The following is a 20623-nucleotide window of genomic DNA, read 5'->3' as shown; positions in this document are numbered from 1 at the left end:
GTTGCACTTGCCCCGCGGTGGGCGCGGCCTCGGGGCGGTTCGGATGCCGTCCGCTCCGGCTCAGGTCGGCCGGCGAGTTTCTCCCGATCGATCGTTCCACCAAGAAAAATCCTCTCCTTTTTCTTTCCCCTTTTGGTTTTCTTTTGCCTCCCCTCTCGGAAGAGGGAAAGGTCGGGCGGTCTATTTTTTTCCCCTCAGTTTTTTTTTTCTCCTTCTTTTGTTCGAGATCGGATCGATCGATAGGAATAGCTTTGAGAGCGGTCGAGGTTTCCGCGCGCGCGCGCGCGAATTCGAGGTTAGGGTTCTCTTGGAATTCGTTTATGCTTGTTTTTGTGGGTAATATAGTGGATTATTTCGACAACTCGACGGATCTAAATCTAGATCTAGGGTTAGGTCAAGCAATAGTATTAGGGTTCAGTTAGGCTTTTTTCCCTCTTTTTCCTTCATTTGGATTTGAGGGCCTTAAATCTTGAATAGCTGTGTGTCCCGAACCCTAGATTGTTAGGGTTTATGCAGTCAGATGGCAGGAATTTTGTTGAGGTAAGAAGATAGGTTATCTGCTGTGATATGCTGTATGTATTTACGACTTTCTTTCATCCTATTGTTGGAGCTGGTTCTGTACTGAGGAATTATGGATATGATTTTGATGATATTTGGAATTTTCCGGCTTATAATGCTTGAAGCCTTGTTGGACCTGCTGGAGATGTTTGCTTTCCTGTTTTCAATGATATGCATCAGGTCATGGTTCTTGAATAATGATATCAGTTGCTGTACCAAAAGCAAAATTCAGACCAAATTCCTATCAGAATTAATCGACTGTGGGTTTGGTCTAAAGTATGAAATCAGGTTTTGTGCCTTGAATTGGTGAGCCACTGTATTATATGCCTGACTGGAAAATAAAACTCAAAGAAAAAACTTGGACAATAACCACATAACTATTTTGTCGGCTAAATATGGATTATTTGCTTGCTGTAAACAATAGTAGACATAGAGACCATGGTTGCAATATGCTCATTAAAGATGGACAATTGGGTGTTACTGAAAAAGCTCATTAATGATGGAGCCTCAATTTGCTGAAACCTTATTTTTCTTTTGAATTAGTTCGCAAACCACTGAATGAACAGTATTTTGTTTTTCAATTGAAGCCCTAGCCTTGCTGTATTTTGATACATTTTTTTAATTGTTCATATCTTGTTATATAGAATTTTGATACTCGCTTTATCATCGACTAGTGCTTTAGTGTATTACGTGCGTGGTATGCTATACCTGTCCGAACTGAGTAGTATAAGGTGTACTGTATCGTACTAGTTTGGTACCGATATCCGGTACAGACGGCGCACCGATATTCCGTATGCCAAAAAAAAATCCATACCATACTGTATGAACCAACGTCTGCCGAACTAAGCCAAACCGCCCGGTTCAGGCAGTACCGAACCAACCTGGTGCGAAATCGGACCGGTTCGCTAATTAAAATCAGTTCCGGCCCCTACGTGCCAGAATCGCAATGGCACTGACTGGTACCGGTCCTTTTTACGTCAGAACCGGCTAGAACCATTTCGGCGGTTCCGACCGGTTCAATTCTGACTCAGTCGGTTCGCACCAAGTTAAGGAGCAGTGTGGCAATAATCATATTATTGCCATAGCGCGGCCACTGTGGCATTTTGTGGCAATAATGCCATAGTGGCATGTTGGGGGTTTTAAAAGCCCCTTCAACAGCATTGGGAAGGCCCGAGAGGGCCTTCCTAACGGTGAGTCCACACATAGCTAGAGATTCTCCTTTCCAAAAATCCATAAACAACATCAATTCAAGCTATCAGAAGGAAGAGTCAAGGCTAAATAAGTTGCGCTTTCTCTCCATTATCTTATTTCTTTCCTTTTTAGGGGGGCTTGAAAAAATAACTCAAAAATTGCAAAATAAGAGGAGATCATGCCAATTTTTTTAATTTGGGCTTGATTTTTTTATATGTTGTAGATCATGTCACAGGAGATTCAGTCACCACATGATTCCTTGTCCGAGACATCCTCTCGGAGATCTGATGAAGAGATGCTTAGACGAGGTTACTACGCTATCCGGTTGACTCGGTTAGGAGGGCGACATAGCCAGACGGTGAGGGATACGAAAGGTAAGAAGGCAGCTGTCTAGCACATCGAAAAATAAAAATAAAAAGTACTTGCAGCACCAATAGAGGTGTCGAGGAGTTCTGGAGCAGGTGGTCATAGATTTGCTAGCCATGGAGAAAACGGAGGATAGAAGACCGTTGTTTATGAGATACAGTCGCAGGGTGGTCTTTGTTACACCGGTGACTCTCAGTTTATGCATGCTGCACAGGATAGGGACCGTGGTGCACAATCTGGTAAAGCCCGCGAGGTTATGATTGCATATAGAAGGCATGCTTCTCAAGGTCATTTAGGAGGATACGATGCAGCTGCAGATGACCTCGTACGTGGTGTAGGATCCATAGACGTATCAAGTTTTGAGTCGTATACTGGATCATATTATCCGCAGCCACATGTAGTCTATAACCTATACAAATATGGATAGGTGTATCTGATGCATCTTTCGATGGCTACTATCTTATGCAGTCCGTAAACATCTTACGTGTCGGATTTTGCTACCAACTTATTCGGATGGGCTCCTCCATAGCCGTATTATCAACCAGAGAACACCTCTCAGAGCCAGAGCTTCAGCGAGCGATTCGAAAGTGCTTATAACTCAGCCTGCGTTTCTTCTGGGATGAACGTACAAGACTACAATGTTGCTTGGTTAGAAGGTGGGTTGATGTGCCTTCGGACTATACTTATGATCCGGATATCTACGAAGGTTATCTTCACTCAATCCCATTTTAGATATCCATGTGTATATTATACTTTAAATATATATAAGTGATTGTATTATTTTATATTTTTACGTCACTACTTGAATCGAGGATATTTTATGTTGTTCCTTGTGGCATGCGACGTCTCACTAAATATTTTTTGATTTGTATAATTTTCAAATAATAAAATGCATCATTAGGTTAAATCGGGATCATAGAAACATCAAAAAATATCAAGAAAACACCAAAAAAAATCAAATTACACTTAAAATTATTAGAAAACTTCAATGATTTAGATTATCAATTAAATATTCTTCAAAAGTTAAAAAAAATGGGCGTGCGGGTACGGAACCGGCACGCTCTAGCAGTACTAATTTTGGTTCGGTACCAAACCGATACCGAACCGGACTGACCGCTGACTAGTACGGGTCTCGGTACTGATTCGACGGTCCTTGGTAATAACATTGTGTTAGTGTAGCACCGGTACGGGGTCCGATACCGAGACGGCAAACGTTGATTGCATGCTTGTAATACTTCATATGTAGGTTTCTTACTGCTGAACAAACCAACGATTGGTTTGTCAGCTTCTGTGTCATTATGCTGTTCCTAAGTTTATATGTTGTGCAATTGATAGTTGAATTTTTGGCCATAGTTTTAATGGAACGAGGTTTCCTCCTGACAGGAAAGGAATCTTGTATATGCTCATTATCTAGTTTCCCTCTTTTGAGTTGTTACACTGTTTTAATGCATTGATGCCAATTGTATTAGCGTGTCCAGTTTTCATGCTGGGATTCAAGTTCTAGGTTACTTTTTGAGTTTACTTTATCTAATCTGGATTGAAATCAGTTCCTTGAGCTTTTAGACAAGGTGTTGGATCAGTGGTTGCATCTCTAGGGTCTTGAAACGTCAGGTTCAAAGATTGATATTACTTTTAGATGAAGGGTAAGATTTTGCTTCTCTTATTTATGAACGAAGATATATTGAGCCGTGAAAGTAAAGTTGAAATTTTTAGTTGAGGAATGCTGCATGATTTCTTCCACCTTGACCCTCTCACTCTTCTATGTTCTATGTGACTTTTTGTGGTTATTCTTTAGGTATATCTTGCATCAGTACTTGAAGTAGCCTATCTCAGCATTTGAATATTTTGCATGGAAGAGAACCAGTTAGAGTAGCATCTTGCATTGGGATTACATTCATTATTGATGATGGTATTGTGGTTATGTTTTGGAAGTGGGGCTGCCTCTCTGCCAGGGAGGTGGATGCATGGTGGAGCGGCAGGTCTCCTTGCTCCATGATGCTTGAAGTGGCAAGGCTCTTTCTCTGATAGAATGCAAACTGGAGTGATATGTCAAAGAATAAGACAGTCATTCTTCTGCCAATGGAAGAAAATAGAGTAATTTCCCCACTTCCTGGTCTCGCAGCTTTGCACCTAAGAGTTCTATGTTTCTGCTTGCAGATGGTGGTTTCTTTGCAATGTTTTACAATACATCTGGGCATGATGGTCTTGCCTAACAATTTTGGATGGTGTGTTCTTTTTCACAGTCACAGGGGGACTTGGTATGGCCCAAAAATGTTACTAACTGAGCTTTTTCAATCAGGTTTCAGAGATACATCACAGATACAAATGCCTGCAAAGTCTCAGTTTATAGGAGAATATATTATGTATTGTTTTCATTTGGGGCCTCTTATTGTTTAAACAGTTGTTAAATTGCCACCTGTATATAGTTTCATGTCGTCTTTCATCCTCCCCCTCCCCAATATAATACATATTATGTTTTGATGCTTTAAGAAATTCATTCTGCTGGCCTCTCATATGCAAGATTCTTTGACCTTTAGTAACTATCATATCTTCTTGATTATAGCATTAAACAGAAGCCACTAATTCATATTATGTATTTTCTTAGTTGATTTTTTTTTTGGAATTACTAATTCTCTTTCCCAAGGTAAATGGACTAATAACTAAACTTACTTCTTACAATTAAGGTTCATCAGAAAGTTCTGACATACGAATTTGGAATCCATACTACTTTACTAAAAATTCAGCTATCTTTCTTTGGGTTCTTGGCGAAATCTCCGTCAATTGCTTACTAGTGTAGGGGTCATCCTTCCCATCCAATGATTGAAATCTTTATCCTGTGTTCACTTTTCTTTCAAGGCAGTTATGTTCTGTGATGGATAAATTGTCAATGCAGAGAATTCTTATCTTTCTTTCAGTTCCCCTTAGTTTCTTTAGAATGGAAACCATATTGAATCTTTTAGGCATTCACGATGTCTTTGCTTTTTTTGAAAATTTTCTCATACTGTTATTCTAATATTTTCATATCATAATTACCATTCATTTGAACAAGATCAACTTTTTTCCCTCATATATAATTTCATGCTGAAGGTGCTATATCTATTCTGCTGGATTAACTATTCACATGTTTGTTGTTTTTTCTTATTTATGCTTCCTCCCACATGTTACATGGTTGGAAAGAGGTTGTATGTTGGCCATCACAGGCTGCTCCTATGTTTGCTCTTGCTGTAGTCATGGCTTCGTTGGTGCCTTCTTTTGTGACCCAAACAGCAGGTATGGTCCTTCTCTCATGCAGACTCTTTATCACATTTTAGCTACATTGTTAAAGATATTTGAAAAGGAATCATGTAATTTTTCCATACCTTCTTTATTGAGAAGAGAGCTCCAAATATTCTATATACTGACCATTTTTAACTTGATGATTACAAATTACTAGGTGAAGATAGCCTATAGTCCCTGTCAGATGTTGGACTCGGAGTTATTAAGGGCAACCTCAGGTTTCAGCATTTGTCATATATGTTATGTAGAAAATAGCTAAATAACACATTAGGTGATACAGGGGGAACAATGCTTGCATGAAGTGAAAAGGGACCAGTTCTTGCAAAATGAGAATCATCATGTAAGATAAAGATTCCTTCATTGAAAAATAATCAAGGTTGCATCTTATCCGAGTATCTATACTAAGGTGTCACCAAATCAATGAGAGTATCCCGCTTGTTCTTTTGAGCACCATTGAGAAGGTTTTATGCAAGATATTCAGAAGGTGTTAGCAGTTGCCTAACAATAGACTGGGGAGCTGTAACCTAAGATTATGTGATTTGACATGTACCACTAGTTGTTTGGATAAATTATTTGCTACCTAAACATTGTATTGGGGATAAGTAAAATCATCACATTGATGTGTATGATGAAATAATGAGTTATGTCTGCTTAAACAAGGTTGTAATCATCCCGGACCTTTTTTTTTCTCAACATTTTTCTTGTGATATGTTTCTTTCCCCTTTCTTCGTCCTTGTTTTGCTACAGTAATGACTGCCATGTTATAACTTCTAAGCTGATTTGACTAAATCATGAGCTAGATAGTAGCAGAATCATTGTATTGGAAATTAATTTTTGTGAGTATATATTTTTCTTCAACTAAATGAACTCACAATTGTGGACACAAAATAATGAATTAGGTAAATGTTGCAATTGGTAGTTCCCTAATTCATTAGTTCAGTAGTTATTTAATTCACCTGAACTATGAGTTGGTAGAAAGTGAATGAATTCACAACATGTAACGAATTCACAGCATATTTTTTATTTCTATTATATGATTAAGGATATCTTTAATTAATTTGATTATCCTTTACAAACCGTTTCACTTCACATTTATCTTCTGATAAAATTGCAGAATTTATTGATGCTGATATCAGATGGAAGGCCAAAGGATTTGGTGAATTTTTCGCTTGAAGGCTAGCAAGAATTGTTATCTCTATCCTGATCCTTGAAGCTTCATTCAAGCTTATCCAGGTCAAGGCCACTGGAACCCTAAATCAACGCGATGCATGAGCATGGGAACCATATATAAATCTGAGACTCAGATAATTTTGATGCAAAGTAGCTTGGCATAGATTGTCAGCATGTTTTTGGTGCATCATTCTGGTACATGCTGCAGAGTAGACTGGTCGGATGGAGGAAAGAGAAATATTGTAGCATGCCAGGATGCCAGAGACGAGCAGGAATGCTAACATTGGAAAGGAGAGCTGGATTTAGGAACTTGCCCCCAAGGGTATTATGTTCAATCACTTGTGCTTCTTCATGGCTCTATTCAGATAATTGATTCAGCAAACAACCTTACGTTGAACATAATTTTTGGCATTGCCTTGGATTGAAGATCTTGTTATTATTAGAGAGGCCGCAGGGGATACCTGTGGGCAAATGGATGAAATTTTTTGGAAGACTTCCCATGTCTTTAGTGTTGATTTATGTGCAAGCCTATGAAGGATTGCAATTGACTGTTTTTAGGTTGCCGGTCGATAGGCTTGGAAGGATTTCAGCTACAGGGTTCGAAAATTCCTGACAGAAGGTGGGTATCAGAATAATCTTCGAAATATGCTTGCAATAAGTTGGAGCAGCTCGATCCCCAAACCTGGCTTGTGATTTGTACTGCCAAGTATGGCGTCTATGTTAGAGAGATTGTTATACAAAAGAACAGTTCTGTTCTCTGTCTTTGTAGAAATTAGTGGAGATTGCTGTACACCGGAAAACCCCCAAAAATCTTAGTGGACTAAGAGAATCAAAGCAGTCCGTGGATGCACTTCTTCTTTAGTCATGTGTCTTTTCTATGTTGTGCTTTCTGTCGATGATGTGATGATGTTATGGGCTGCCGCTCATCAGTGGTCTTGTTGTGGCCCACCCACCTGCCGTGGCGTGTGGGCGGGCTCCAGCATTCGCAATCAATTTGTTTGGCTGCGTCGGAAAGGAGTAGAGCTTTCGAATAATGGAAACCAGAGCAACCGGTAGTGCGACCGAGGAATTATATGGTTCACGTGTTGTAGTAGAGCAGAGCATATTGCGTGAATGGTCCCTGGCTGTTCACCTCCCCTCCCCGCGTGTGAATTTGTAGCCTTACCTCGCACTATTCACAGGGGAGGGTCCTCCGCCGGCCACCACCATGACCGCGGCATGGCTTCCAGTTTTATCATCATTCAGGAAGGATAGTTTTTTTTTTTATCAAGTGGGAACGGGATATCTCAGCTGTAGCCTTTAGATATGCAAAAGTTCAGAACAGACCTGGTCCAATTAGAAATGCTACGAGGTTGGACATCATGCATGTTCTCTATGAATGGTTATTAACCTAATGCCGGTTACTTATATTTTGGTATGACTTCCATGGTAGGAGCTAGGCTGGGATGCGATGAGGTGCAGATCTAGCTAGCAGCCGATCATCCAGACAAGTTCTTTATCATCAGCATATTAATTGGTGAATTATGAGAGATGGAGGAGAACGGGCCCATCCTCGTGTACCGTCACGCCAGTGGTGAAATAGAGAGGAGAAAAGAAGACACTCAGCATTTACCCTCCCTCATGAGGGCAACCCTCCCCGTTTTTAAAGCCCCACCAACCACCAACCCCCCGTTTTTACTTGGGCCAGCCCACCTCCAGTGCTCCTTCGTGTTGCGCCTCGATTGATGGTCGGTTGGCGCGACCCCACCACCCGCACGTCGCGTTACGTGAGGTTGAGGGGGCTACAGGGGATAACCTCCTCCCCTGCACTCCGCGTCCTTTATCCTTCATATTTTTACTAGAATTTATGCATCAGGCACAGAAGAGATATTTACCAAAACCGAGAGAGTAGAGGTCAGGATAGCGTACTCACACAGTCAGCCGCAGGTTTCGAAAAACCGTTAAGGGCCTTTGCAGATCTGATCCCGTACACATCGTTCAGAGACACTGCAACTCTCTCTCTCTCTCTCTCTACCCGAGAATTATAAAAGGCTGCATCATCCTCAGTTCCTTTCGTCATTGAGAACTACCATCCTTTGGTTCCTCTTCCTCTTCCTCCATTTATACCTTCTAGATCGATCGCGAGAAACCTCCTCCACTTCACCCCGATCAATCACATATCGAAAACCCGAAGAATCCCCCCAGAGAGAGAGAGAGAGAGAGAGAGAGAGAGGATGGTGGAGAGCAGCAGTCTAGAGCTGCTGTGCGACGAAGAGCCGTTTCTTCTAACTCCCGCGCCTTCTCCGGTGGCAGCTCAACGCGGACAGCGCTACTCGTGTTTCCCTGAATCTCCTCCGCTATCCTACAGCAATATCACTGATGAAGAACGCAGCCAAGCCTTCCAGGATTACATCCTCAGGGAGCACCAGTATGGTCCATGCGTCGGGTACTCGAAGCAACTCCACCACTTCGCTCATCTATCAACTGCCCGAACCAAAGCCATAAGATACATCATCCTGGTATGCGATCATATTCCAGTTCTGACTTCTGACCGTGGGTGTTAGCTAGCTCTCATCATGTTGCACTACCTCTACCACTACTGTCGCTAGTATTACCTTCTTGTGTCTCTAGGTTTGCAGCCGACTTGGTCTTGCCACTGGAACAGCATTTAACGCCGTCAACTATCTCGACCGCTTCTTCTCCATGAATCGTCCCATGGTACGTAGTGCGTCCTCCCAGACTTCCTTATTTGCTATCTAACTTTATTTAGCCGATCGACGTCCTCCATGATGATGATCATCATCTTGGACAGAGATGGGAAGTTTGGATGACAGAGCTGCTGTCCGTTGCCTGCCTCTCAATTGCTTCCAAACTGGACGAGGTCGACGTCCCTTCCCTGCATCATCTCCAGGTTCCTCCATTTCTAATCCTATACATCCATTTCTTTCTTTGAGTTCCCCAAGAAGAAGCATTAATCGATCGTCGTCGACGTGCTTACAAACAGACGGAGGATCTGGACCATCGGTTCCAGCCGAGCATAGTCCAGCAGATGGAACTGACGGTCCTCAAGGCCCTGGACTGGCGTCTCTCCTGCGTCACCCCATACTCCTACGTCCACTTGCTGACGTGGCGCACCCACGCCTCCCAATCCGCTCGCGTCACCCACCTCCTCCTCCGCGCCCTATTAGGTAACTAACCGAACCCCCCACCTCGGCATGATAAGAAAATCCAGTCTTTGGGAAACCACGTGATCGAAATTCAACGGTACAGATACCACGTTCGTGGATTTCGCTGCGTCCACCGTCGCTGTATCAGCGATGAGGTGCGTCGTGCAGACCGATGCTCATCTCTCGACCCTCAGCCGTCTGATTCCGGTCGAACGCATGGTAAGATTAAGATTTCAATCCTTACCAAACCAACTAAAACCAAGATCGTAGTTTAAGCTTGTCATGATTTCTTTTTCTTTTTCTTTTTCTTTTTCGGGCTAGGATGACGTGGACAGCTGTCATAAGATCATGGGCCGACGCATCATGGGCCCACAAAACAAGAACGATGGCCCGTGGAGCCCGGTGTCCGTCATTCCCATGCGCTAGCCTGCAACGCAGAGCCTCCTTGGTTCTTTTCCGGCTGTGCCTCGGAGGCAGCTCCAAGCTCCAAACAAGCCAAAGATCGAACGGCTAAGAGGATATCATCATCGACAGCCGCACGCGATGCACCACTGCGTTGGATGCACTCGCTGTATGTGATTGTAGCGTATGATCATCCAAGGTAATCATAGATTGGATGCAATGCTACCGTAACACGAAATGTTTCATGCCAAAAAGTTGAAGACTCCTGATATGCACCCTCCCACTTCTCCCTGATACCCGATCCAAGGAGCAGCAGAAGAGTCATGCATCAGCTGTCTGAACTTTTTGTGTGACATTTCTGCGTTATTAAGAGCATTTATTTTTATTCAAAAGTAATTCTTTGTACATTTTGTGGGCTTATGTATCCTTCTTCTTCATTATTCGGAGTAATGTATTCTTCTTCTTAAGCATATATATAAAAATATATGCATTTTATTTCATCGAGTAATATGATTAATGTGCTTTCGATCACTTATTGATCAATGAACTTGTCATAACTAATTAGAAATTGATAGCGAAAAAGCAGCGTAAAAGGACTGCGGCAGAATTTTTTTCATATAAATGATCGTTAGTTGTCAGTTTCTTTAATATATAAAGGAATCAAGAGAGCACTGTCATAAATTGTGGGACAATTAATGATGGAATACGGCTATTATGCACGAGGAAGTACTTTCACGACAGCATACCCATGTAAAGATGGGCCTGCATTTCGTCACAATGGAGTTGAATTAAGGTTTTTCGTAATGTAGATTTCGTGCATGAGCATATCATTATTCATGTGTTTAGTCTTGCATATGATCATAATGGAACTGGGTCATCTCGAGATTAAACCGAGAGGCAGCTTGAGTGAGGCAAGTTGCGTATGGGCACTCGTCAAATTCCTGCTTGCTTTTTTACCTATATCAAGCGTCGCCACTTGATCATGATAGCCTAATGATAATGAAAACAGAGCACATTTAGGCCTGTTGCTTGATGGAAATAGACAATAAAAAAAATAATCATGGAATATGTGTGAACCGCATATAAAAACCTGTAATTTGTATTATTTTTTAATTACACATGCACTAATGAGCCTGAGATATTAGTGGGCATTGATATATTTGTAGATATGTCAAACTTAGTACATGAAAAAATTATGATAAAAAATATCTATTAATTGCAAATACAACACCACAAAGATTGTATATTGTACGTAGTTTCGTGCTTCACACAGAGAGAGTGAACAAGAGATCTACCACAAAGTATAAAACAATGGTACACAGAAATGCCGATAGCGAGATACAGTAGGCCTTTGTATTTACATAGCCTTTGTTACTCGTAATCATATAACTCTGTATTTATATAGCCTTTGTTACTCGTAATCATATAACTCTACCAATCCGTGTGTCGATAACAGGAGCTTTTGGCGGTTCACAAAAATCAAGCGCTTGGGCGAGAGATAAACGGTGGTTCCTCCAAATAGTCTTGGCCCACTTTCTCATTCGTTCACCTTCTTCTTTTCTGTTCTGTTGAATGCATAACAGTTCTGCATATCCACCTAAACAATAACACTATTTAGTCAAAACCTTAAGATAAACCCTAATATTCCAACTACATTATTATATCAATAAAATGTAGAAGTTACGAAAAAACAATACTCTATAAAATAAATACGTATTAGTTATAGACTTCCAAATCTATCATGAAATCTATAAGCTTTATTTTTATTATCAAGCAATTTGTTCTATCATCTAAACGCAAGCATCTTTACTGAAACAAAAGTCTTTTACATTTATCGGCAGATCAAAGAGAAAAACCATGTTACCATCATCTAGTATTTTTCTTCTACTACTACTACATAATAAAAATTAAAATTGATCATGTGAAGTTCTAAACATGCTGCCATAAACTGGAAGCTTAAAGCAATCCTCTTCCATGATACAGCTCAGATGAACCATAACAAACTAGTTCTAAAATAAGCCATATTTCACCGCTCACTATATAAAAATGTTTTATTACGACAATGGCCTTCTGCATACACTTCCTCACAACCGCTATTGGAGAGGTCATCTTTAAGTATCGTTCCTCCTTCGACCAACTAACCCAATACTTATTAAGAGGCAAGCATTTACAAAGCAGCAAATCACAAGCATATGGACGGTAACAAAAATGTCGCAAACAACTTTAAGAAAGTTGAGAGGGCATATGCTGAAGATACCAAGAAAAACGTAAACTGGTTGAACCTTTTCTAAAACCTCAGGGTCCGAAACAAGTACTAACAATGGAGAAAAATCTTTTGCTAGGAAGTACGTAATGTTGTAAGAAAGGACCTAAAGGCCCACACTAACTACAAGCTATTAAAGCCTGCACAAGCTAGTCAAGAAGAGGGGTTCCAATAAAGAGATGTAATTCATAATAGGGGAAGCCCTCCACAGAATTCATACATATTAAGGATGTTCTAGTTGAGATCAAGGATCATCCAGAAATTGTCTAAAAGGAAAGGTATCGTTACATCTCATGATGCATAGGCTTGTGTGCAAGTGTTCAGAGCAGGTTTGTGTTAAGTACAGATTATCTACAAATTTCTTCTTGCAGACTTTGTATCTGAATGACACAGATACCCTCATATTTTTAATTGTCAGATGCTGATACTCTGGGATAAATCAAAGGTCCAACAATCACAGGTCAAATAAAATCAAATACATGTGCATAATAAAAAAAATGGTGGCTCCTTTTAAAGGAATGATGATTAAAGGAGGAGAAGGAAGAGTAAGCGGAACAGAGAAGTTCAGGGTGCAGGAAGTGGACCACTAACATGCCCATGCCAATAGCAGCACTCAAGGACTTCAAAATCAATCAAAAAAATTGGATCTGATACATTACATGTTTCTGTGTTACTGGCTAATATTTAACAACACCTCCTACATTATATCCACTTCTAGCATCCCAGGACGAATAAAACAACAATCATGTGGTCACTTGGAGTATCATAACCTGGTCAGAGTTGGGGGGGGGCATCTACAGATTGGGGTTGAGAGTATTTCAATAAACTTTAAAAATATAAATGAACAGAGAATTTCAATCAGCAAGAAATAACCTTTAGAAAGAGGTCATCTATAGTTGATTCCACCCCCCCCCCCCCCCCCCCCCCCCCCGGTCCCCCCTTCTATGATCTTTCTTGCCATTGACATGAAAGAACCCAAATCCTTCATAATGTCTTGCTTATATGCAATGGTCCTACATATTATGAACATGGCAAATAAGGTGGTGCAAAGAACTACCTCTTGCAAGGGCAACAATGTCTCTTCCATCCACCTGTACTGCAGCATCTGCAATGATCCACCATTGAAAAAGCAATTCTTACATGCAGATGTGTAATGAAAAATTGGATATAGCAGTGGAAATTGAAATACCTTCACAATCCAAGGCTGGAGCTTTTAGCAAATCAATGGCCCTCCTATATAATCCCTGCCATTTGGCAGTATCAACAAGTTATTAAGTAGATAATATACTGAATTTCAATAAAAATGACAAGCTTCTTTGACTTGGGTGCTTGCATATAAATTAAACCCAGCTTAGTGGAGAGCATGTGAGCAAATTTAAGATAATCATGGCATACAATTAAGTAAAAACCAATAGCGCAAAACAAGGTGAAGCCATGCTGTATGTCTAACCAGGTTTGGCCACATTTATAGCTATGGAAAAACAACAACTGAATTTGCAAAGACACAACTACCAACTGTATGTCAAGGTTCAGGCTAACCTCCTGGATCAATATAGAACTTGAAGATTCCATCTTTGCTTTATGTTTAAACATAAGAGCTATGCAAGTTAACACAATCCCAACCTTCGGATGAGTTGATCCTGAGTCGAAGAATAACATGTGATGCAAGTCGAACTCAAACTAAAAAATAGCCAAATGTTATAATGAATCTACAGTTCATGTACTGAGAAGTTTAAGTATGACGAACCAAAATGATTTTCAGCTTTAGTTAGTGCCTTGGTCAGCAACTCCTCCGCTTCTTGAAATTTCCTGAATGAGAAAGACCGCATTAGCCAACTCAGTAAGAAAAATCACAATGATTGTATTGTTGCATTGTAAAAGTGAGATACAATCTTTAGGTGAATCATATATGCAGAATGTAAGCTAAAAAATGTTGACTAAAGTAGTGACTCTTTAGTTAACCACAAGAACCTTACCCCAAATGTGACAATAGCTGGCCTAATGCACATGTAGCTCCCAGGAGACCTTCTTCAGGGATCATGTTGGCAGAAGACAGATACAAATTGTTCGATATATCCTTTCCTTCTGATATCTGAAGCGCCCTCTCATACAAGTTCTTTGCCGATGAAAAGCTCCCAGTGCAATGAAGAAATTCCCCATGAGAAAGAGCAACATTTCCTGCATATCAAGAAAAAAAATAATAACTTGCATGAATTCGGCATCCAGAGGAAAAATTGCCTCTTGAATTGCTGCTGCGAAGCATAACATACCCATTTGATCTTGACCCTCTCGCACATTATAGTCTGGAAGCCCCTCAAAGAGCAGCTCAGCTGTCACAGAAAATTAAAATCATTTCCATCCTAATCTTGCTTTTCTTTCTAATAAAAGAGTCGGAATGTTTTTCTTGGGGAACTTCAAGAAAGTCACAAGGGTTCCCCCAAAGAAAACAGAAACCTGATTGGAGTTCCCCATTCACAAGATCAGCAAGTCCCTTGATGGCTTTAGCCCGCAATTCAGGTACGCTGACTTCCATGCTTTTCCTCGACAGTTGAGAGAAATCATCTGCGAGCACTGATGGAGGAACATCCTATGGCAAAATAACCATCAAATAAATCCAACCTAAAGCATCACAGACGCTATATATAGCCGTGCTTACCAACCTGGCCCAGCTCCAACTTCAGCCCGATCAAAGCTTCCCATGCTGCCACTGCACATTCATTTGAAAAAAGAAAAGATGGGATGCATCTTAGTGCCAATAACTAGGTGAGAAATCATGTGCAAGGTTTCTGTAGGATGTTGGAACAGCAGGATGGATCCCTACATATGATTCCTTTGTAATTTGTAAAGTAAGGCAACACCGTTTGTGCAAATCGAAATGATAGACCGATTGACCAAACAAGAAAACAGATGGGAGACTTGTTTGGTCTCTATCGCATCCAAATATACCAAAAAACTACGGAGCAGTTCATAAATTTCTCACAGAAACAGCATGTAGAGAACCTACCAAACCCTGACGAAGGTAAAAAGGTAAGAGAATCAGTCAAAAGCATTTCAACAAACAGCACATAGCCGGTGCGAGCTTATCCATTTCATTTTTGTTAATCATATGAAAAGCTTCCAGAAAGCAGCCATGGGAATCACCTTTAAGAGCTAAAGAAGTGCGCCTCAGCTGGCGAACCATCTCGAGCTTCTCAAAGGCATCTCGAAGCCGCCCTCTGCCCATATACATGAGATCCATTATATAGCATAAGCGACCAGTTATCATCAAAACTCTCTTCTAACTCCCGCTTCAAAAATGATGATGAATTTAAATAAAAGGAGTGACCTCTCGTAGTGCAAAGTCGACATGGCGAGCATCAGCATTCCCATCGCCTCCTCATCTCCTCCTCCTCGAAAGTTGGACAGGCCTTGCTCCAGCACGAGCATCGCTTGGGCATACGAATCCCCTGCATACATATAAACATATAGTACAAGATTACAAAATTGGATCGAAGAAAAAGAAGAAGAAGAAGAAGAACACTCGACTGAAAGATAGAAAGGGGCAGGGGACCTGATCTGTGAGATCTAGCATGGCCGAGGGCGTACTGGATCATCTGGCGAGAAACACCATCTGGGCCGTTGGTCGCGTAGGACCTCAGGACTGGCGTCGAGGCGAGTACGAGCTCCCTTGGGGACTGGGCTGGGGCTTTGGTTGCTGCTCTCCTCAGCGCGACTCGGAACATGGTCGTGGGAGATGGGAAAAGAAAGGGAAGCTGCAAGAAGAACCGAAGAGCGAGCAGAGACAATGGAAGCCGTTTACATCGGAATATTAGATTCGCCGCGGCCCCAGCCCAGTCCCCGAGATTTTGCCACGTCTCCAGGTTCGAAGTGAAAACGGCTTTAGGTCCCGGAGGCCCCGCGAACCGAGCGGTTCATCAACCAAAGCGATTCCGTTTTCGAAATATGGCCCATATGGGTTTGGTAGTTTGATCTCGGAGTAATATGGACAGCACTCCCTCAAAGGCTGCAGCTTTGAAGATGGCTGACTATGGTGATTGGCTAAATTCAGAGCCAACACAGTTATATTGATGGGCACCTGTCTGTTTTAAGTTATATTGATCGGCACCTGTCTGCTTTAGATTATCTCTAGGCTTGCGAGAGGATTTATTTCCTTTTAAGTCATTTATGTCTATTAAAAAGGAAACAGTGTTGCTGGCTGTATTACCTCCTATATTGTGCATCATTCAAGAAAGTTTATCTGATAGAGTCTCAAGTTTATTTCTTTTTCTTTTCGTCAAATATTTTTTTCTGATTTTTTTGAATGCATGCATGAATTTTTTATGTGAGTCACTATTATATAAATAAATAAATAAATAAATAAATAAAATAATATATATAAAGAAGGACGACGGCTGCAGCCTTCATGGGCAAATCCTTATATTGGCGCAAGACGCTAACCGCCCCCTCATCATCAAGACGTTGGTGCTCCGTGACGCTGACAACTCTAGAAACAAGGGCCTTATCCTCGGTATCTTTGACGATATTAAATCACATAAACATCTTCATGAGGACAGCCATGATCAGAGGCTCTCTTCCCACCAAAGTACTTTGAAGGGTGATTCAATTCAGGGCGAACGATTCATAGGTCCGTAGGAGTCTCATGAAGGTTAGGCTTGAAACGGACATCCATCTCAGATAATGTTATGGTAAGCGTTCGCACTTAAATAGCAGTGAGAAGACTCAGATTTCCAGGAGATGAATTTCTATTCATATTTACCATTGGAATCCATAGAAAACAGCTATGCTGCCATTTCAAATTTAGCAATATCTATTTCAGATATACAAATGAAAATCAATTAAAAAATCTACATATGCTCTATAATGTTCAAAGCCAGGTAACACTAGGAATGATACCAATATTTTTTTTGAAAGAAATGATTTTGATAATAATAACTTTTTGTTACAACTTTAGGCGGACTGGGATTCTCGGGTACATGAGTCATGTCAACGAAAACTTGGAAGTGGAAGTGGAAGTGGATGGTACAATTTGTAAAAGAATTTACATGAATATTGTCAATATAAGAAATGCAGATGCACTATTATTTGTTATGCTTTGGCAAAATCATAAGGCATCCGGAAGTGGACATTTGAGCAAAAGATTGGGCATCAGCTTTGTTCCGAGCAATATCTCTAAACTCATCATGGGTGAGGAAGTCTTTCCCTTGGAATTCCTTCTTTACCACGAAGATGCTTCAAAGGTGACTCCAGAGAATGCCACTAGAGTCCCAACTCCTTTTTCAATTGAGCAAGAGCAGCTTCAATTTCATCGATGCTGTTCTCGATACTGCCTGCATTTTGGCTTCCATCTTTCCTTTTATCTTCCCTAGGCTTTGTATACGAGTTTTCCTTCGGCGAGTCATCACCACCACTCTCTTCTTCAGAATTTGAATCGTTGATGTTGAGCTCCTTCTCTAAGAACTCGACAAACTCCTCACCAATGTCCTGAAACATACAGTGATGAATATATAATGAAAATTTCAAGTTCAGAGCAAACGAATGCTTTTTCTGTTTTAATTGCATAGGAATATGTTCGGTAGGCAGGGACAAGGATTACTTCATATTTTATAATTGCACAATGTTTATCAGATTGGAACTTACTGCCAGTTCCTCCCACAGACTCTTGGGTTTCTCTTCTGAATTTATGCCTGCTTCCCAGTTTTGAAATTCTGCTTGTAGATCACGAAAGAAATCCGCTGCAACATCAAGGTTCTGGTTATCTTCAAGGAAAATTGGCTCTTTTGTAGAAAGAAAAAGATTGATCAACTAAAACTGCGAGAATAACATGTTCAAGCCACAGTTTCCTGCAGGAGAAAAATCTACCTATTGATATTTGAACATCTCTCAAAAAATTGCCTGCAGAATAAATGGGTTATATAAGGACTTCCAATTAATTATGAGGATAACACATCCTAAAGGAAGTGCTAATAGAGTGACCATATTTTTAAAGTATGACGGCAAACTTATTGAAAAAAAAAATCATGGTGTTCATGATGATGCTGCAAAGGAAAAAGGACTACTTTCTATAAATAACTCCTTATCCAATATCGGGAAAATAATTAAAAAAATTAAGGTAATATAATTAAATTTGGATCTAGCAAATTTCCAGACAACTTTTCAGAAGCCAAGATTCGCACCAAAGCCATAAAATTCTTCTTCTGGGGTACTGCTGTTCCTTTCAGCTGTTCTCGAATAATCTGAACTGTAACTGCCATACTTGAACTTTGATTCTGAATTCAATAAGGTATTGTATGCATGCTTAATTCGCATGAATTTCTCTTGAGCATTTGCCTATATCACAGTCAATATAGAACTATATCAGTAAAATAATCAACATGATAAGGCAAAGCATTACGTCTCTTATCTAGTATAGTATGATTACCTTAAGTCTTTCCAGCAAGTTAGTAACTCACGGGTCTCGTCAAAATAAAACTAGAAACGAAAAAATAGAAAATAGAGAAACAATTTTTTAGCAAAACAATAAAAATGAATATATGGTACCAAAACTTTCAAGCACATCGCATGCCTTTTTAGAAGAAAACAGCATTTGTTATGATCCAGAAGGATGAGACAGCCGTGGCAAGTGAGTTATTTTTTTTTAGAGGAGGTTAACATGCAGGTAGCACACGTCTGAAAACAATGCATATATTTGCAGTTTCCTCTTTAGTGTCTGGCAACTGTATTCAAGTTTTACGGAACTAACACTCTCTTTTAAGAGATCTTTTGTTATCACTAAGTGAGATCTAAAGTAGACAAGGATGTAGGAAACATTGTCCATAAAGAAGTCAAAACATCTGTATCAATAATACTAGCACTAATGGAGGTCTAGTCTCAGTTTTGGATGATGCTTCCTGCTCAACAGAACAAAATGGTGTCAGCTTTAAACAATTCACCAGACGAACTTATGAAGTAAAATTATAAAAAACGTTAAATATATTACACAAAAAAGTTGCCTTCAGAAAGTAATCATGAGAACAAGGGAACAATATACAGACAGCAAGAGAGATTAGATATGCTCCATAGTCCAGTGGATGTACATGTTACCATTCCGGTTCATTGGCTTTTGCAGGTTAACCATCGAATTGCTGACACGATTAGCAACTGTTAGGTCCTATTTGCTAACTGTTGTTTAGCATAATGTAAATTTTTCCATAACATTACTGAACAGTTAACATTTTTTATCATCAGCTCTTGCATCACACTGGATGATATATGTATATATATATATGTATATATGATGAACTTTCCTAAAATTCGAGAAAACAAGAATCATAATAGATATAACGAAATCTTGCCAAAGTTCTATAAAGCAACTAAAAAAACCAATTTCACCAATTCGCATAAAAAATCTTAGCATCGGAACGAAACAGGCAGATGCAAGGGAGAGTGAGTAAAAAGATTTTCCAGGAATCGAGAATCCAAGGCTCTCTAGGAGAATCTAAAGAAGTTGTTGAGGTGAACTGTAAGTAAGAAAAAAGAGGGAATTGGAAGCCTTACCTCTTTGTTAACATCGGGATGATATTTGAGGGCGAGCTTCCGGTAAGCCCTCTTGATCTCGCCAGGGGTTGCGGATGGGGACACGCCCAATACCTCGTAAGGCGACTCCCTCCGGCTCGATCTCACCGTCGAATAGGTGGTGCGCCTTCTCGCCTCCCGCCTCCTCTTCGGAGGGCTCCAACCAAGACTTGTTCTTGGGTGCGGGGACGGGGGCGAGAAGTGAGAGCAGGCCTCATAGGAGCGGGCAGGGATGGAGAATTTGGGGAAGAGGGTGGGAGGAGGGAGCAAGAAGAGAGGGTGTTGAAGACGGAAGGGGGGAGAGGAGGGATGGGTGGAGAGAGGCGGCCTCATCCTCTCAAAGAGACAGCCATGGGATATATGATAAGACTGTTCGGTCTTAACAACGCAGCCATGGATAGGTTTTCGATGAACACATACCGACCACAGGATCAATTCAGTTTGAGAGAATATTTCATAGCTTATGCGGTCCCAAATTTATTAGCTAATTAACCAACGTCCTTAATCATAAAAGTAGAATGCTAATCTGAGTACATAGCCTTGGCGTTATTGGGCCAACAATTGCAGACGCTCCGTTTACAATTTGATAGGATCAATTTTTCTACATGTGGAACACACATGCTTTTTCAATTTCTTAGGGCTCGTTTGGTTCGCGGGAAGTATTTTCCCTCCTAGGAATATGATTCCTGGGAATCAGATT

The 20623-nt window shown here is 40.6% G+C and overlaps 3 protein-coding genes across 9 annotated transcripts; 1 reads left to right on the top strand and 2 right to left on the bottom strand.

Moving 5' to 3' along the window:
- The first annotated feature begins 198 nt into the window (after positions 1 to 198).
- Positions 199 to 10833, top strand: LOC113462532 (putative cyclin-D7-1). 5 transcript variants are annotated; one of them, XM_039125060.1, is made up of 8 exons: positions 199 to 295; positions 4048 to 5385; positions 6506 to 9059; positions 9172 to 9258; positions 9353 to 9451; positions 9545 to 9728; positions 9811 to 9926; positions 10029 to 10833. In XM_039125060.1, the coding sequence occupies exons 3-8, from the start codon at positions 8775 to 8777 to the stop codon at positions 10131 to 10133; spliced, it is 876 nt and encodes a 291-aa protein (XP_038980988.1). In that variant the 5' UTR covers positions 199 to 295; positions 4048 to 5385; positions 6506 to 8774; the 3' UTR covers positions 10134 to 10833. The 5 variants fall into 5 exon arrangements, with proteins under 5 accessions (XP_038980988.1, XP_038980986.1, XP_038980989.1 ...); XM_039125058.1 differs by having other exon boundaries at positions 206 to 295; positions 1973 to 5385; XM_039125061.1 differs by having other exon boundaries at positions 211 to 295; positions 5293 to 5385.
- Positions 10834 to 11278: 445 nt separating this feature from the next.
- LOC103704146 lies at positions 11279 to 16298 on the bottom strand. 2 transcript variants are annotated; one of them, XM_008787324.4, is made up of 12 exons: positions 15923 to 16298; positions 15698 to 15818; positions 15514 to 15587; positions 15029 to 15079; positions 14827 to 14943; positions 14643 to 14702; positions 14349 to 14550; positions 14120 to 14181; positions 13912 to 14012; positions 13562 to 13616; positions 13430 to 13477; positions 11279 to 11706 (listed from the first exon to the last, which is right to left on the bottom strand). In XM_008787324.4, exons 1-12 carry the CDS (start codon positions 16092 to 16094, stop codon positions 11531 to 11533), a joined length of 1239 nt encoding a protein of 412 aa, XP_008785546.2. In that variant the 5' UTR covers positions 16095 to 16298; the 3' UTR covers positions 11279 to 11530. The 2 variants fall into 2 exon arrangements, with proteins under 2 accessions (XP_008785546.2, XP_008785545.2); XM_008787323.4 differs by having other exon boundaries at positions 14827 to 14959; positions 15033 to 15079; positions 15923 to 16291.
- Positions 16299 to 17259: 961 nt separating this feature from the next.
- LOC103704147 (dnaJ homolog subfamily B member 8) lies at positions 17260 to 20307 on the bottom strand. Of its 2 annotated transcripts, XM_039125053.1 has the most exons (5): positions 19906 to 20307; positions 18546 to 18699; positions 18232 to 18264; positions 18010 to 18104; positions 17260 to 17853 (listed from the first exon to the last, which is right to left on the bottom strand). In XM_039125053.1, exons 1-5 carry the CDS (start codon positions 20254 to 20256, stop codon positions 17629 to 17631), a joined length of 858 nt encoding a protein of 285 aa, XP_038980981.1. In that variant the 5' UTR covers positions 20257 to 20307; the 3' UTR covers positions 17260 to 17628. The 2 variants fall into 2 exon arrangements, with proteins under 2 accessions (XP_038980981.1, XP_038980982.1); XM_039125054.1 differs by lacking the exon at positions 18232 to 18264 and having other exon boundaries at positions 19906 to 20302.
- Positions 20308 to 20623: the final 316 nt, after the last annotated feature.

This window comes from Phoenix dactylifera, chromosome 3 (assembly GCF_009389715.1).
Source record: "Phoenix dactylifera cultivar Barhee BC4 chromosome 3, palm_55x_up_171113_PBpolish2nd_filt_p, whole genome shotgun sequence".
Classification (NCBI taxonomy): Eukaryota; Viridiplantae; Streptophyta; class Magnoliopsida; order Arecales; family Arecaceae; genus Phoenix; species Phoenix dactylifera.
The sequence above is the reverse complement of the archived record's forward strand: the minus strand, read 5'-3'. Positions and strand labels throughout refer to the sequence as shown.

Excerpts from the sequence above, each read along its gene's own strand:
- LOC103704147 (XM_039125053.1), bottom strand. The coding sequence starts at position 20,256 with ATGAGGCCGCCTCTCTCCACCCATCCCTCCTCTCCCCCCTTCCGTCTT. Across the intron at positions 18,700-19,905 it reads ATCCCGATGTTAACAAAGAG|GCAAATGCTCAAGAGAAATT; the intron begins GTAAGGCTTCCA and ends ACTGTGATATAG. Across the intron at positions 18,265-18,545 it reads AGAAGAATTTTATGGCTTTG|GCAATTTTTTGAGAGATGTT; the intron begins GTGCGAATCTTG and ends TTTATTCTGCAG.
- LOC113462532 (XM_039125060.1), top strand. The coding sequence starts at position 8,775 with ATGGTGGAGAGCAGCAGTCTAGAGCTGCTGTGCGACGAAGAGCCGTTT. Across the intron at positions 9,060-9,171 it reads CCATAAGATACATCATCCTG|GTTTGCAGCCGACTTGGTCT; the intron begins GTATGCGATCAT and ends TTGTGTCTCTAG. Across the intron at positions 9,729-9,810 it reads CCTCCTCCGCGCCCTATTAG|ATACCACGTTCGTGGATTTC; the intron begins GTAACTAACCGA and ends TCAACGGTACAG.
- LOC103704146 (XM_008787323.4), bottom strand. The coding sequence starts at position 16,094 with ATGTTCCGAGTCGCGCTGAGGAGAGCAGCAACCAAAGCCCCAGCCCAG. Across the intron at positions 15,080-15,513 it reads CACTTCTTTAGCTCTTAAAG|TGGCAGCATGGGAAGCTTTG; the intron begins GTGATTCCCATG and ends ATGAATGTGCAG. Across the intron at positions 14,703-14,826 it reads GAATGGGGAACTCCAATCAG|CTGAGCTGCTCTTTGAGGGG; the intron begins GTTTCTGTTTTC and ends TTTCTGTGACAG.